At 37.2% G+C, this 17,843-nt stretch overlaps 1 protein-coding gene across 2 annotated transcripts in view; it reads left to right on the top strand.

Moving 5' to 3' along the window:
* The first annotated feature begins 160 nt into the window (after positions 1-160).
* Positions 161-17,843, top strand: part of UBA6 (ubiquitin like modifier activating enzyme 6) — a 96,905-nt gene continuing 79,222 nt past the window's right edge. The window contains exons 1-2 of one of the 2 annotated variants that reach the window (XM_049630555.1): positions 161-265; positions 3,719-3,781. In XM_049630555.1, coding sequence (XP_049486512.1) covers positions 195-265; positions 3,719-3,781 — 134 coding nt within the window. In that variant the 5' untranslated portion in view covers positions 161-194. The remainder of the gene's footprint in view (positions 266-3,718; positions 3,782-17,843) is intronic. The other variant, XM_049630557.1, reaches the window with a different exon arrangement.

Below are 17,843 nucleotides of genomic sequence, written 5' to 3'. Positions count from 1 at the left end.
GCCGATCCTCTTCCTGGCGGCCACACCCAAACCGGAAACCAGGACGTCCCTGGGGTTGACGGGAAGGCTCAGCTCGGCGGCACGCTCTCCGGCCCCGCCCCCTCCGGTGATGTCACCGTCCGCCCCTTGACCTCGCGGTCCCGCCCCCTTCCCTGCCTACCCGTAGCCAGCGGCGGCGGCGACTCTTGGAGGAGATGGAGTCATCCGAGTCGGTAGTCGCAGCTCGGGAGGAAGAGGCGTCCTGCTCTTCCTGGGTGGCCGGCAGGTAAGAAGATGAGTGTGAGCGCGAAGCATCGAGGGGTGGCAGGCGGCAGCCGGGCGCCGGCTTTCTGCTGCTCCCGCTCGGGCGGCCAGGGAGCGCGCGCGAGGCCGCGGAGCCGGGCAGAACCGGCCCTGGGAGGCGAGGGGAGCGCGCGGGGTGGGTGTGGCGCCTTGGGTTTAGACCTCGGCGGCTCCCGGCTTCTCTGAGGAGAAAGGCCAACTCTCGGTCCTTTCGCCCCTCAGTTCCAGTCGGGGGTCTGCCATTCTCCCATGCACCGGACGTGGGGCGGGGGTGGAGTGGAGTGGAGAGGGCCCGCCGAGAGTTCTGGCCCGGGTCGCTTGGTGTGAGCTTTCACAGCCCTGCTGCCAAACACGTTTCCCCCAACCTTTCGGTGAAATGAAAGCTAAGAGCGCCACTGTGGGCGATCCCGCACTGAGATCCTCCTTTGGAAACTGTTACCAGAGGGAACTTGGTAATGATGAATCAGTGCCAGTCAGGACACCCGGAGTCCTGTGTTCACTACAGTTAAAAAAAAAAAAAAAATCCAGGGAAAAACGTACGAGTTACTTATTCCCTAGTTGGTGTTTGTTTGTTTGTTTCACGTCTCTAACATTCCAGCAAAATCGGGGGAAATGTTCGTATGGTTCCTGTTTCAGTTACCTCGTAATTAATAAAACCGTTAGTTATATACTGCCCTCCACCAGAATACAATATTCCAAAGAGAGAAGTGATGGATATATGATTTTGAGCTAATGGGAGCCTGTCCATAAACCTGTAGCTTTTTCGCCGGTTCAGATTGAAGGGATGTTTTCGGTACCATACTACCTGCAGTTGCCAGCATTGCCACATTTACTTGAGGGAAATTATGTAATACAAACAAAATCTCCCCTTATTTAAAAGGATTTTTGATTGCCATATAGATCTTATTACAAAAATGATTTTTGAAACATTCGAGTAAAGCAGAATTTTCTGAAAAATCAGTGCTAGTCATATATCATTAAGTGACAAAGCTGGTTAGAAAGGAGTTCATGTTTACTTAAGAGCTGTACCCACTAGACCATTGTCCTCCATGCAGGGAAGGCAGCTAGGGATAAGAAAACTGTGAAATGAGAAATTTTGTTTATTTTCATATTTTATCACTCTGCCAAAAGAACATATTTTGTATGTGTGTGTTTTTATTAGGTAGGTGATCTCTTAAACACAGCTGTCTCCTGGTTTGTGTTCATAATTGCAATCAGGAATATTTCTAATAGTTATCCATGTATAACTTAGCTAGAAGCTGGTATCTTTTGATAATACCAATCAGTGTTTGGTAAGATAAATGATAACATTTTGATTAACTGTATTTACAAATCCTTTGGCCTGTATATCGGTACCAGGCTTAGAAATTTGGATTCCAAAACCTCAGTTTTGTGTTTTCACATGATTTTTAGAATCCTGTAATTGATAGAGTTTCCCAGAACCTGGAAAGGATTTACTTTTTGCCAAGATGATAATTGATCTTAGCTGTCACTGTGGCTCAGGCCAAAATGCCCCAGGCTGGTTTCCTTTGCTTGGGAGCCATTCCTATTTCCTAGGGTTCATCCTGTTTTCATTTTTCTTTGTATGCCATGCTGTGAAAAAGTCGGGATGAGCTGTGGTAAATGATGCATAAGTATATCTTATCATGCTAGTATGCTTGTTTTTAAAAATGTGCTTTAATTTCCTTAAGTAATGTCTGTACCCAATGTGGGGCCTGGTCTCACAACCCTGAGATCAAGAGTTGCATGCTCTACCTACTGGGCCAAGCAGGCACCCCCTTTTTTTTTAATTTTTAAAATTCATTCAACAGATACATTTTGGGTGCTTTCTTTGTGCGTACTTTGAGATGCAGTAGGGAGTATAGCATGGTGGTCAAGAGCTAGACTACGTAGGTTCAGGTTCTGGCTCTGCCATTTACGTGTTCTGGAACCTCAGATGGGTTATTTAAATAAACTTCTGTGAGTGCTCGCTTTGGTAGCACATATGTTAAATAAACTTCTGTGAGCCTCAGTTTTTTTCCTCTGTTCAATGGAGATGGTAATAGTGCCGATCTTATAAAGTTGTTGTAAGGGTTAACTGAGTACATCTAAAGCACTTAAAACCATGTGTGACACAGTGCTCTTAAATTATTATTAAATGCCAGGTACAGTTTTAGGTATTTGGAATACATTAGTGAATTCTTAACAGATCATACATTCTCTTGGGGAAGGCAGACAGTAAACAATTAGTAATTTGAAGAACATACAGCAGGTTAGTGAGTTAGGAGGTGACCTAAGGAGAAGGGGAGGCATTTCATTGAAAGGATGATCAGGACTCGTCTATGTAATATTTGCGAGGCAGTATTTTAGTCGAGGCTTACGTGATAAGAGTCAGCCATTCAGAGATCTAAAGGGGGAACATTCCAAGCAGCGGAAAAAGCAAGTATAAAAACTGAAGTGACTTTTTAGTGACTTTTAGTTTCACTGAAGTGAAGTATAAAAACATGCTTGACTTTTTGGAGGAATAGCAAGTTGACCAGTGTGGGAAAGTAGTGGGAGTTGTAATTGAAGAGATGATTGGGAGACAGAACACCTAGACCCTTTTGACCATGGTAATGTGTTTCAATTTTATTTAGAAAGTAGAGTTACTTAAGAATAGTTCTAAGTCCAGGAGTAACGTCTGACTACATTCTAAAAAATTTAGGTTGTTATATGGAGAATACACTGAAGGGGGAGGGCAATGGAAGCACTAGAGAGACTAGTTAGGAGGCGTTTGAAGTAGTTTAGATGAAATACGACGATGGTTTGGCCTGAGATTGTACCAGCATGCAGATGGAGAAATGAGGGAACAAGTTAAGATCTCTAGAGTCTGGGCCTGCGCAAATGAGTAAATGGTGATACCAGAAATTGAGTTGGCAGAGATTGGGGAGGAATAGATTAAACAGGGAAATTGAATTCTGTTTGGGGCTTGTTATGTTCACGAAACCGATTACACATCAGAAGAGAGAGATTGTTCTAGCAGGTGTGGACAATTTGGATGCCAGAAAAGATGTCAAACGTGGAAAAATAAGTTTAGATATCCTCAGTATCTGGTAAATTCCATATATGGATTGAACAAGATTATCTAGACAGAGTGTGTTTATTAGAGAAGGTATATGGGGCACTCCCAACAAACTTCAGAAAATACAGATTCATCAGAATATATGTAAAACAATATCTGATAACACCTGAGAATAAAAACTATAGGCTATAATTTTACAATACACACAGAATAGACATTCAGTGAATTTAATTTTCACCTATTTTTTAAATGGAAATAAAGGAGTGGAAAATAAAATATATATCTGGTTTGTAAAATCCTCTTTAGTAGCTGCCATGTATAATCGAATATTAGATTACAGAACGTGAATATTAAATACCGGAACTTGCTCTTATAAGTTGTGTTTTATTTTTTCAGTACCAATACAAATTTGCCCATCATGTCAGCAGAATCTGTGGAGATTGATGATGCATTATACAGGTGAGAACCTTATGGAAACTGAAACTTATTTTCCTCATTTGTTGTTCCAAAGTAATGGAATACTCTATTTGAAAATACCATTAGACCTATGCAGAGTTTTATAAATATCCCAAGAGTTCTCTGAAGGTAAAATTAGTGTTTTGTCTGATTTTTCTTTTCTGCAGTCTGAAAGCTTGATTAATATTTAAATCTCAGTTCCTTTAGGTTTAGGTAATATGACTTAGAATGATTTTGGGGATGCTTGGGTGGTTCAGTCAGTCCAGCTTCACCTCAGGTCACGATCTCGGGGTCTGTGAGTTAGAGCCTGGCGTCAGGCTCTGTGCTGACAGCTCAGAGCCTGGAGCTGCTTCGGATTCTGTGTCTCCCTCTCTCTCTGCCCCTCCCCTGCTCACGCTCTGTCTCCCTCTCAAAAATAAATAAAAATTAAAAAAAAAAAAAAATGATTTTGTTATCCACTATAAAATATACCTCTTGTTTTTGGACAGGAGTACATATTTATTATGTTCTTGATAGTGCAGGAATCTAATGAAAAACAATCCATTTTATGTAAGTTATATAGTAACATCTAGAGATTATTTTTACTTCAGTGTAGTCTCATTAACAACATTGCATGTTTGCACTGTATAGACAGCAAAGAAGTACTATGTGCTTAAAGAACTGTGATTTGAATGGAATTTAGTGAGATTCTTTTTTAGCATAACTTTTCATGAAATCAAAATACTTTTATCAGAATTAAAGAGAAGTTAAAATATGTATACATTGCTATCACTTTTTTTTTTAGTTTTTTATTTACTTACTTAAGTAATATCTACACCTAACATAGGGCTTGAATTCTGGATCCTGAGATCAAGAGTCCAATGGTCTTCTGACTGAGTCAGCCAGTTGCCCCTAAATTGCTATTACTTCTAAGATTTTTTTTTTTAAATACGTCAAGTTGTTTGTATGGAAGATAGTATAATCTTTTTGTATGGAAGGTAGTTTAAAAGTTTTTAGATTTCTTCTGTATGAAGAAATAGATTATGTAGATAGATTTTATGTAAATAGAATTTGGTACAATAAGCTATTATGTATTTTAAATTCTTTTTTATATTGTTTTTATGTGGGATGCAGAGTCAGTTTCTAGCATTTTAGGAGGAGCTGATATGTACATCCTAGTATGTTAATTTCAATTACTGTTTTGCAATTAGAAAAAGAGGTAAGACTGGACTTAATTTTGCTTATGTGAAAATTACTTTACCATGCAGTTTCCTGATTATAATATACAGTAGTTTAGAAATCACTTTAAGTTTGGAGTCTTAATCTGTAATTATGATATTCTTAATATCCTTTTGATCACATTCTCACGATAACAAATGGCAGCTTCTTAAGATAGCATTGGTTAATTTTATTCATTATTTAGTTACAATCTTTGTGAAACTTTTTTGTATCCCTCTAATCCTGTAATGGCTGATTAATGAACACAATTTTCAGTAAACCAGAGATAAAATTTTCCATTTGCAACATTGTGTAAGTAGGCTGCAGTTTGCTTGACTGAAAATTACAGCATGTAACAGTTTATTTATGATCAGGTATTGCTGGATCATAAAGTATTTCTGTTTTTAATTTTTTGAGGAACCTCCATACTGTTTTTCATAGCAGTTGGACCATTTTACATTCCTACCAACCCAACAGTGCACAAGGATACCAATTTCTCCACATTCTCAACAACACTTGTTATTTCCTGGCATTTTGTTTTTGTATAATGGCCATCCAAACAGATGTCTCATTATGGTTTTGCATTTCCTTGACAATTAGTGATATTGAGCACCTTTTTGTATCCTGTTGGCCATTTGTGTATCTTTGGAGAAGTATCTGTTATAGTCCTTGCTCGTTTTTTAATCAGACTCCTTGAGAGTGTTTTTGCTATTGGGTTGTAGTTCCATATATAATTTGGATATTAATCTCTTATCAGATATATGGTTTGCAGATATTCTCTCCCGTTCTGTAGTTTGCCTTTTCACTTTGTTGATTGTCTCATTTGCTGCCCAGAAGCTTTTTAGTGTAAAGTGGTCACACTTGTCTACTTTTGCTTTTATTGCCTGTACTTTGGTATCATATCCAGGAAATTTTTGCCGAGACCAGTGTTAAACTTTTCCCATATGTTTTCTTCATAAATTTTATAGTTTGAGGTCTTAAATTTATTTTTTTAAATTTTTTTAATATTTATTTATATTTGAGAGAGAGAGAGATAGAGAGTGAGCAGGGGAGAGGCAGAGAGAGAGAAGGGGACACAGAATCTGAAGCAGTCTCCAGGCTCAGCTGTCAGCACAGAGCCTGATGTGGGGCTCAAACCCATGAACTGTGAGGTCATGACCTGAACCAAAGTCAGACTCAAGCGGCTGAGCTACCCATGTGCCCCCGAACCTTAAATTTAAGTCCTTAATTCATTTTGAGTTTATTTTATGTATGGTATAAGACAAAGGTCCAATTTCTTCTTTCACCTGCAGAAATCCAGTTTTCCCAATACCACATATTAGCCCCAACCTATCTTTTCCTCTGACTACACAGGCCATAGTAGACTACTTTCTTACCAAACATAGTTTATACTTCTGTACCTCAATTGTCTTTTCCTAGAGTGCCCTTTTATGTCTTAAAAGCACTCAACACCATTGGATCTCTTTTCCTTCTTCCCTCTTTCCATTCCCAGGCTTAATTAAAAGCTGTCAAATCTATTCAGTAACCTAAGCCAGAAACCTGCTGTCATCTTAGATTATTCCGTTTTTCATCTTCCAAATTCAGTTTTTAATAAATCCTTTTAGTTCTTTCTCAGCAACTCTTTTTTTATTTTTTATTTTTTTAATTTTTTTTTTTTAACGTTTATTTATTTTGGAGACAGAGAGAGATAGAGCATGAATGGGGGAGGGGCAAAGAGAGAGGGAGACACAGAATGGGAAGCAGGCTCCATGCTCCAAGCCATCAGCCCAGAGCCCGACGCGGGGCTCGAACTCACGGACCGAAGATCGTGACCCTGAGCTGAAGTCGGATGCTTAACTGACTGAGCCACCCAGGCGCCCCTCTCAGCAACTCTTAATTCCAACTCTTTGATTCTCTCTCCCTGCCTTCAGCATCTCTCAGTTGAATTATTATAAGAGTCTCTTATGTGATCTCTTCAGAGCTACTAAATCTCTAATCCATCTTCCATACTTTATTCAAAGTAATATTTTTCAAATTTACCTCAGAGCCTCTGGCTTCTCTGTTTAAAATACTTAAACAGTTCCCTGTCATTTACATTAGTGAGACCAAACTGTATAATATGTATTTAAGTCTCCTTTTTCTATATAGCATAACATAGTGGTTGAAAGTATAAATTTTAGTATTAGATCTGAATTTGAATCATCCTCTACCATTTAGGAGTGTGTAATCATAAGTCACTTAACGTCTTAAGTCTATTTTTTCTTTATCTTTTCATACATTCAATATACATTCATCCATTTAACAAATATTTAAGGAGAAAAATGTACAAATTGCAAATTAATCGTGAAGAATAATGCCTAGGAGCTCAATAATTTCTAGTTATTATTTACCATGAGTTATGGCCATATCTTTCTTTTTAGTGTCCATGTCACTCCTCACTATTTAATGTCTAACATTCTTTAGCTTTGTCGAATTCTATATATATGGTGTCAGAGTCTAGAATTTGATATTACCCTACTTATAACCTAAAAGCTAACCTATTATTGTTTAATGGGTGCTGAGAAAAGATGTTAAACTTCTGGGCCAGAGACCAAGAATTTCGCTACTTATGATATAGCAGTTAGCATGGCATCAGCGTGGTGTCGGTTCCCCTTGCTCCCAAGTCCCACGGGAGCAATGCCATGGGCCCAGATGGATTCTTTGTACATAATGGGTTTATACCACAGCTGAGGAACTCTGAATTTGGGAGACCCACCATTTTATGGCAGACAGTAAGCAAGCCTCCTCTTTGTTTTGGAGAGAGACTCGCCTTACCCTCAATTTATGTGCTGCCAACACAACCCTGAGAAAAGGCCCGATTAAAAATAGTCAGGACCTTGCCTGCTAGGCATATATAGTGAGACATGTAGGAGTGTGCATAGCCCATAAAAGAGTGTCTTCCAACATAAATAAATGTTTTTGTCACAGTTTTATTGAGGTGTAATTCGTGTATAATAAACTGTACATATTTAAAGTGTACAATTTGAGGGGCGCCTGGGTGGCTCAGTCAGTTAAGCATCCGACTCTTGATTTCTGCTCAGGTCTTGATCTCAGGGTCATGAGACCAAGCCTGGCATTGGGCGGCTCCACACTGGGCATGGAGCCTACTTGAGATTCTCTCTCTCCCTTTGCCCCTGCTCTGCTCACACACACTTTCTCTCTCTGTCTCTCTCTCTCTCTCTGTCTCTCTCTCTCTCTCAAAAATAAAGTATACAATTTGATGTGTTTTGACATATGCACATACTAATGAAATCACTACCGCAATATCGATAACTAACATATCCATCACATGCATATATTTTTTTTCTGCCCCTTTTTAATCCCTCCTCCCTTCTCTCTCCACCTACCATTTCCCCAGGCAACCACTGATCAGCTTTTTGTCACTGTAAAATACTTAGCATTTTCTAGAATTTTATATAAATGTTATCATATAGTGTGTACACATTTGGGGAGGGTTTGGCTTCTTTAACTTAGCATAATGATTTTGAAATTCATCTGCATTGTTGTATCAGTAATTTGTTCCTTTTTATTGCTGAGCATATATCCATATGCTTGTATTCTAGCATATGGATATACTACAATTTATTTAACTATTTATTAACTGTTGATAAACATTTGGGTTGTTTCCAGGTTTTGGCTATTCTAAATAAGGCTGCCGTGAGAATTTATATGCGAGTTTTAGGGTAGACATATGCTTTCATTCATGCTTTGATAAATACCTAGAAGTAAATGTCTGGGTTGTAAGTTTTTAAGAAATGCCAAGCTGTTTTTCAAAGTGGTTATACCATTTTACATTTCTACCAGAAATGTTTATGAGAGTTTGAGTTACCCCGCATGTTCACTAAACACCTGAAATAGTTGTCTTTTTTAATTTTAGGCATTCTAGTACATGTAGTAGTATTGTGGTTTTAATTTGTATTTCCATAATGACTAATGATCATAGGCATCTTTTCGTGAGCCTATTTGCTATCTATCTTTGGCAAAGTATCTATAAAAGCTTTTGCTCCCCTTTGGTGTCTGTCTTAATGAGTTCTTTATATACTATATATACATGTCCTTTGTTACATATATGGTTGCAAATATTTTCTCCTAGTTTGTGGCTTGTCTTTTTCTTTTCGTAATAAGGTCTTTTGCATAGCAAAATTTTTGATTCTGGTAAGATACATTTTTTAATGTATAATTGATGTGGTTTTTGTCCTGTTTTTTAAATGTTTGCAAAGCTCAGGGATACTAAGATTTTCTCTGATGTTATCTCTTCTTCAAGTTTCAAGGTATTAACTCTTAAAATTAGGTCTATGATCCATTTCAAGTTAATTTTTATATAATGTGAGGTGAGAATCAAGGTTTATTTTTTTCCATATAGCTCTAATGTTTCAGCACTCCTGTTGAAAATTATCCATTCTCATTGAGTTCTCTGGATATCTATGGCAGAATTTAACAGAGTAAATATCTGTTGATTGGTTTCTGGACTTTTTCAGTGATCTGTTTCACTTTACACCAGTATCACACTGTCTTGTTTACTATAGGTCTATTATAAATCTTGGAATCTGGGAGTGTAATTCCTTCAACTTTGATCTTCTTTTGCAGAGTTGGTTTGGGTCTTTTAGGTCCTTTGAATTTCCATGTACATTTTAGATTCAGCTTGTTGATTCTTTAAAAAAATCCTGCAGGAATTTTGTTTGAATTTGTGTTGAATCTGTAGTTCAGTTTTGGGAATATTGACATTTTAACAATATTGAAATTTAAGATCCATTAAGAAACATGGTGTGTCTGTCAATTTATTTCTTTAGTCTCTCCTAGTAGTGTTAGAGATCTTGCCCAAGTTTTATCAAATTTATCCCTAAGTAATTTGCATGTTTATACTGTTGTAATTTTTAAATTTCAATTACCAATTTTTCATTACTTTAATTTTTTTAAGTTTATTTCTTTATTTTGATAGAGAGAGTGTGCATGGGGACAGGCAGAGAGAGGGAAAGAGCAAATAGGCTCATGAAAAGATGCCCATACTCATAAAGTGCAGAGCCCCAGTGTGGGGCTTGAACCCACAAACTGTGAGAAACATGACCTGAGCTGAAATCTAGAGTCAGATGCTTAACTGACTGAGCCAAGACACCCCAATATGTCATTGCTTTTAAATTAGACCTCAATTGATTTTTGAATAATAATTCTTATCCAGCAGTCTTGCTAAACTCACTTGCTAGTTCTAGTAAATTTTTTGTAAACTCCATAGGATTTTCTACAGTCATGTTGTTTTACTTCCTCCTTTCCAATCTAGATGCCTTTTGTTTCTTTTTCTTGTCTTATCACACTGATTGGAACATCCAGTACAATGTTGATTGGAAGTGGTGAAGGTGGACAACCCCACTTTGTTCCTTATGTTTGTTGGAACTCATTCTTCTATGGTGGAGTATGTTGTTATCTGTAGGTTTTTCATATATACCCTTTATTTGGTTGAGGAAGTTTCCTTCTGTTACTAGTTTACTTAGAGTTTTGTTTTTTGGGATTTTTTTTTTAAGTCAGAAATGGATATGAAGTTTGTTAGACACTTTTTCTGCATTCATTGCAGTGATCATATGGTTTTTCTTTTTTAGTATTTTAATGTAATGAGTTACAGTGATGGCTTTTAGATTATTATATGACCCTTGCATTCTAATTCTAGGATAAAACCTGTTTGGTCATGATGTATTTTTACATATATACAAAAACTTCTGTTAAGAATTTTTGCATGTGTGTATGTGAGGAGATATTGTTGTGGAGGTTTTTTTTTTTTTTTTTTTTAACATTTTATTTTTGAGAGACAGAGTGGGAGTGAGGGAGGGGCAGGGAGAAGGTGACACAATCTGAAGCAGGATCCAGGCTTTGAGCTGTCAGCACAAAGCCTGACACGGGGCTCGAACCTACAAACCACAAGATCATGACTTGAGCCGAAGTTGGATGCTTAACTGTCTAAGCCACCTGGGTGCCTCTGGAGTATTGTTTAATTCAGTGATTTGTCTTGTTTTGGTATCAGGGTAATGCTGATTTCATAGAGTGAGCTGAGAGGTATTTCTTCGAATCTCTACAAAGTTTGTGTAGAATAGGTATTTTTTCTTCCTTAAATTTTTGGTAGAAATAACAATGAAGTTATCTGGCCTTTGAGTTTTCTTTGTAGGAAAGTTTTTAACTACAAATTTTACATCTAATAGACATGGTGATATTCAAGTAATATACAGTTGACCTTTAGCATAGGTTTAAACTATGCAGGTCCACTTATATGTGGATTTTTTTTCTATAAATATATTGAACATTTTTTTGAAGATTTGCAACAATTTGAAAAACTCATAAACCACATAGCCTAGAAATACCTAAAAATTAACAAAAAGGTGTGTCATGAATACATAAAATATATATAGATAGTAGTCTATTTTATCATTTACCATAAAATACAAATCTATTATTAAAAGTTAAAATTCATCAGAGCACCTGGGGGCTCAGTTGGTTAAGCGTCTGACTCTTGATTTCAGCTCTGGTCGTGATCTCACAGTTCATGAGTTTGAGCCTGATGTTAAGTTCTGCACTGACGTTGCAAAGCCTGCTTGGAATTCTCTCTCTTTCTCTCTCTGTCAAAAATAAACAAATAAACATTTTTTAAAAAGAACATTATCTTTAAGAAAAGTTAAAATTTATCAAAACTTAAGCACACAAACAGAATATACATGGTACCACTTGTAGTCAAGAGAAATGTCAACAACGTAAGAATGGAAGTATTAAATCTTAACTGTGTAACTAATATAACACTGTATTACCTAATGGGAATTAGAATTAAGGTTTAAAAAATCAAAACTGCATGAAATTAACTGTAGTGCGTACTATTGTAATGATTTTTGTAGCAACCTCCTGTTGCTATTGTAATGAGCTGAAGCGTTGGCAAGTAAACAACATGTGATGTTAGTCATCTCTGAGCAGTTTCTCTCTGCAGTAAATTGTGTATCTCAAAAAGTGATCTTGAAGTTCTCACGTATTTTTCAGCATGTTTAGTGGAATACTATAAACCTTGAATAAGACTGTGACTCCTTCAGAGTGCCACTAATGATGCCAAAAGTGCTCTCTAGAAGTAGAGAAAAGTCATGACATTACAAGAAAAAGTTGCATTACTTGAGATATATACCATAAATTGAGGTCTGCAGCTGTGGTTGCCTGCCATTTCAAGATACGTAAATGCAGCATAAGGATCATTGTAAAAAAAAAAAAGGAAATTGCTGAAGCTGAAGCTGCAGCTATACCAGCAGGCACAAAAACCTTGCACTTTTTGCAAAGTACCTTTTTATCTCATATTGAAAATGCAACTTTTATGTGGGTAGGAGTTGCTCTAAGAAAAGCATGCCTGTGCACTCTAATATGACTAATATAAAAAGCAAAGTCATTATAACACAACTTAAAGCAAAACGAAGGTAAGTGATATACAGCTAGAGAATTTAATGCCAGCAAAGAATAGTTTGATAATTTAGAAAGAGATTTGGCTTAAAAAATGTAAAGATAACAAGAGAAGCACTTGCTGAACAAGAGGCAGAAGTTGAGTTCCCAGATGCCATTAATTAAGATCACTGTGGAAAAAGAATATCTACCTGAACAGGTTCCTAATGCAGATTAAAGTGTCGTATTCTGGAAGAAAAATGCCACAGAGAACATTTATTAGTAAGGAAGGGAAACAGGCACCAGGATTTAAGGCAAGAAGGAATAGGCTAACTCTGCTGTTTTGTGCAAATGCAGTTGGGTTAATGATCAGGACTGACCTTACCTATGAAGCTGCTAAGCAAACCCCTTGAGCCTTGAAGGGAGAAAATAAACACCAGCTGCGAATCTTTTGGTTGTACAACAAGAAAGCCTGGTCAGTGAAACCCCTTATTCTGGATTGGTTCCATTGATGCTTTGTCCCTGAAGTCAGAAAGTACTTTGCCAGTAAGGGACTGTCTTTTAAAGTTCTTTTGATATTGGACAATGCCCTTGGCCACCCAGAACCCTATGAGTTCAGTACAAAAGGCATCAAAGTGGGCTACTTGCCCCCAAACACAACGTCTCCAATTCAGCCTCTAGATCAGGGAGTCATAAGGACCTTTAAGGCTCATTACACCTGGTACTCTAATGAAAAGATTATTACTGTTATAGAAGAGAACCTTGACAGAACATCATGAAAGCCTGGAAGGATTATAGCATTGAAGATATTGTTATAGAAAAAGCAACGAGAGCCATCAAGCCTAAACAGTAAATTCCTACTGGAGAAAAGTGTGTGTAGATACAGTACATGACTTCACAGGATTTATGACAGAGCCAATCAAGGAAATTAAGAAAAAGACTGTAGGGGGCGCCTGGGTGGCTCAGTTGGTTAAGTGTCTGACTCTTGATTTTGGCTCGGGTCATGATCTCACAGTCTGTGAGATCAAGCCCCACCTGGGGCTCTGTGCTGACAGCACGGAGCCTGCTTGGGATTCTTTCTGTCTCTCTCTGCCCCTTTCCGAACTCGTGTATGCACGCACACTCTCTCTCTATCAAAATAAATATTTTTTTAAAAATGTGATTTTAGATATGGTTGAAAAGGACAGGATGGGGGATGTAATAGGTTTCAAGGTACAGATTTTGGAGAAATTCAGGAGCTAATAGATACCACACAAGAGGAATTAACAGAAAATGACTTAATGGAGGAGAGTGCTTCCAGAACAGTGCCAGATTGATGTGGAAGAAGATGTAGAAGAAGCACATACAGAAAATAAATTTGACCTTAGACAATCGAGCAGAAAGGTTCTGATTATTCAAGACTGCTTTTGACTTCTTTTACTTACAAAATGGACCCTTCTATGATACGGGCACTGAAACTAAAGGAAATTGTGGAAGGATTGGTACCATGTAAAGACATATTTAGAGAAATGAAAAAGCAAAAAAGTCAGACAAATCATGATGTATTTCCATAAAGTTACACTGAGTGTGGTTTTATCTCTTGCCTACTCTTTCCCCTCCTCCACCTCTGCTACCCTAAGATAGCAAGACCACCCCTCTTCCTCCCTCATATTCATTGTGAAGATGACAATGATGAAGACCCTTATGATCTGCTTCCACTTAATGACTAGTAAATGATCACCATCCTGTATAGTTAATAAATTGATTTGTTGTATATGAGTGTGTCTTCATATGAAAAATGAGTAACTGTACAGCAAGAACTGTATGAGAGATTTTTGTGTCATTGTCATTATCATTTGTCTCATTGTATTCATTGTACTCATTGTGTAGAACATCATGTGCAAGACTCATAGACGTGGATAGCCTATCCTTACATAGGCACGAAGTGAATATTTAATGTAAAATTAATGTGTTTTCTGATTGTTGTATATGTTTTTGCTTTCAAAGAATTGCATTACTTGTACAGTATGCCCCCCCCATCATTGGAGAAACTGTTTATCAGCTTCTCATTACCAGTAAGTGTTTTTTTTAGAAAATGTAACAATGTTTCCATTACTGTGTAGGTGGATGACTATAGTATATATGCCATAAAAATTTTGTAAAGATTTATTCATTAGTGTATAAGCTAGGCTACCAAGAACTGATTGAATCAGTTACCCTAGGCTTCCAAAACAGTCCTATTGCTGCTGCTTTGTTTTCAGTACATGGATTGTTAAAACTATAAATAAATATGGATTCTTTTTTACATTTTTTCATTTTTAATGTATAGTGTTGGTAATACATATAACATCTACAGTGTTTTGTATCATGATAGACAATATTGATATAGATACTGACAGATGATTCATCTTGTAAAGAGCTGATGATAATTTACAGTATCAAATACAGTACAGTACCGTAAATGCATTTTCCTTATTAATAACATTTTCTGTACCTCACTTCATTTTGAGAATACAGCATATAATACATTAAACATACAAACATTATTGGTAAAGCTTCCAATTAAGAGTAGGCTATTATTACTTGAGGTTTTTTTGAGCCAGAGTTATACACAGATTTAAAAAAAAAATTTTTTTTAATGTTTATTTATTTCTGAGACAGAGAGAGACAGAGCATGAGTGGGAGAGGGGAAGAGAGAGAGAGGGAGACACAGAATCAGAAGCAGGCTCCAGGCTCTGAGCTGTCAGCACAGAGCCTGATGCGGGGTTTGGACTCACAAACCATGAGATCATGACCTGAGCCGAAGTCGGACTCTCAACCGACTGAGCCACCCAGGCGCCCCTATACACAGAACTTTGCCTGTGCGGAAGGTTAGTGCCCCTAACCTAACATTGCTTAAGGGTCAACTGCATTTCTTTTTGATTGAGCTTCAATAGTTTGTCTCTTTTGGAGAGTATGTTTGTAACTTAGTGATTTAATTTAGTTGCATAAAATTGTTTGTAATTTTCCCTGAAAACCCTTTTTTTTTATTTAAAAAATTTTTAATGTTTATTTTTGAGAGAGAGACAGAGTGTGAGTGGGGGAGGGGCAGAGAGAGAGAGGGAGACACAGAATCCGAAGCAGGCTCCAGGCTCTGAGCTATCAGCACAGAGCCTGACACGGGGCTCAAACTCACAAACTGGAAGATCATGACCTGAGTTGAAGTCAGACACCTAACCCATTGAGCCACCCAAGCACCCCTGAATACCCTTTCTTATGTCTGTAGAATCTGAAATGATGTTCCTTCACCCATTTCTGTTATTGATAATTTTTCTGTCTTCTCTATTTCCCTGTTCATTCTGGCTAAAAGTTTATCGATTTTATTTAATTTTGAAAAGAATCAGCTTTTAGTTTAATTGATTTTCCATATTATTTTTTCTGTTTTGTACCTCAGTGATTTCTGTTCTTTTTGGGATTTTCCTTCTGCTTGCTTTGATATTAATTTGCTTTTCTTGGGGCACCTGGGTGGCTCAGTTGGTTGAACGTTTGAATTCGGCTTAGGTCATGATCTCACAGCTCGTGAGTTCAAGCCCCATGTCGGGCTCTGTGCTGACAGCTTGGAGCCTGGAGCCTGCTTCAGATTCTGTATGGAGCCTGCTTCGGATTGTGTGCCTCCCTCTCTTTCTGCCCCAACTCACTTGTATTCTGTCTCTGTCTCTCTCAAAAATAAATAAACATTAAAACAACAACAAAAAAAACCTTTTAATTTGCTTTTCTTTTTCTAATTTCTTTTTTTTATTAAGTTTTTTACTTAAATTCAAGTATAGTTAACATACAGTGTTATATTAGTTTCGGGTGCACAGTATAGTGATCCAACAATTCTATTCATTTCTCAGTGCTCATCAGGATAAGTGTACTCTTTAATCCCTATCACTTACTTCACCCGTCTCCCCATCCCACCTCCCTTCTGGTAACCATCAGTTTGTTGTCCATAGTCTCCTTTGTTTTGTTTCTTAAATTCCACATGAGTGATACCATATGGTATTTGTCTTTCTCTGTCTTATTCTGCTTAACATTATACTCTAGCTTCATCCATGTTGTAGGAAACGGCATGATTTCATTTTTCATGGTTGAGTAATATCCCATTATATTTATGTACCACATCTTTATCCATTCATCTATCCATAGACATTTGGGGTGCTTCCATAATTTGGCTATTGTAAATAATGCTGCAAGAAACATAGAGGTGCATGAATTCCTTTGAATTAGTGTTTTTGTATTTTATGGGTAAATACCTGGTAGTGTGATTACCAGATCATAGAGTAGTTCTATTTTTACTTTTTTGAGGAACCTCCATACTGTTCTCCATAGTAGTTGCACCAGTTTGCATTCCCACAAACAGTGCACAGGGTTTCTTTTTCTCCACATCCTCACCAACACTTGATATTTCTTGGTTTTTGATTTTAGCTATTCTGACAGGTGTGAGGTGATATTTCATTGTGGTTTTCTTTGCATTCCTGATAGTTTTCTTTGCATTTTGCTGATGATAAGTGATGTTGAGCATCTTTTCATGTGTCTGTTAACCATCTGTGTGTTGTCTTTGGAGAAATGTCTGTTAATGTCCTCTGCCCATTTTTTAATTGGATTGTTTTTGGGTGTTGGGTTAATAAGTTATTTATATATTTTAGATATTAGCCCTTTGTCATATATGTCATTTGCAAATATCTTGTCCCACCCAGTAGGTTGCTTTTTAGTTTTGTTGATTATTTCCTTCACTGTGCAAAAGCTTTTTATTTTGTTGTAGTTCCAGTAGTTTATATTTGCTTTTATTTCCCTTGCCTCAGGAGACAGATCTAGAAGAATGTTCCTACAACTGATGTCAGAAACATTACTGCCTATACTCTCTTCTAGGATTTTTATAGTTTCAGGTCTCACATTTAGTTCTTTAATCCACTTTGAATTTATTTTTGTATATGGTATAAGAAAGTGGTCCAGTTTCATTGTTTTGCATGTTGCTGTCCAGTTTTCCCAACACATTTTATTGAAGAGACTGTCTTTTTCCCATTGTATATTCTTCCCTCTTTTGTTGAAGATTAACTGATAAAATAATTGTGAGTTTACTTTTGGGTTTTCTGTTCTATTCCTTTGATCCGTGTGTTTTTGTGCCAGTACCATACGGTTTGATTACTGCAGCTTTGTAAAACAACTTGGAAGTCTGGAATTTTTTTTTCCTATTTCAGGATTGCTTTGGCTTTTCAGGGTCTTTTGTGGTTCCATACAAATTTTAGGATTGTTTGTTCTAGTTCTGTGAAAAATGCAGTTGGTATTTTGATAGGGAATCTAAATCTGTAGATTGCTTTGGGGAGTATAGACATTTTAACAGTATTTGTTCTTTCAATCCAGGACTATGGGATGTCTTTGACTAATTTCAGTTTCTTTCATCAGTGTTTTATACTTGTCAGAGTACAGTTCTTTCACCTCTGGTTAAGTTTATTCCTAG

Source organism: Panthera uncia, chromosome B1 (genome assembly GCF_023721935.1).
Source record: "Panthera uncia isolate 11264 chromosome B1, Puncia_PCG_1.0, whole genome shotgun sequence".
Taxonomy (NCBI): Eukaryota; Metazoa; Chordata; class Mammalia; order Carnivora; family Felidae; genus Panthera; species Panthera uncia.
The sequence above is the reverse complement of the archived record's forward strand: the minus strand, read 5'-3'. Positions and strand labels throughout refer to the sequence as shown.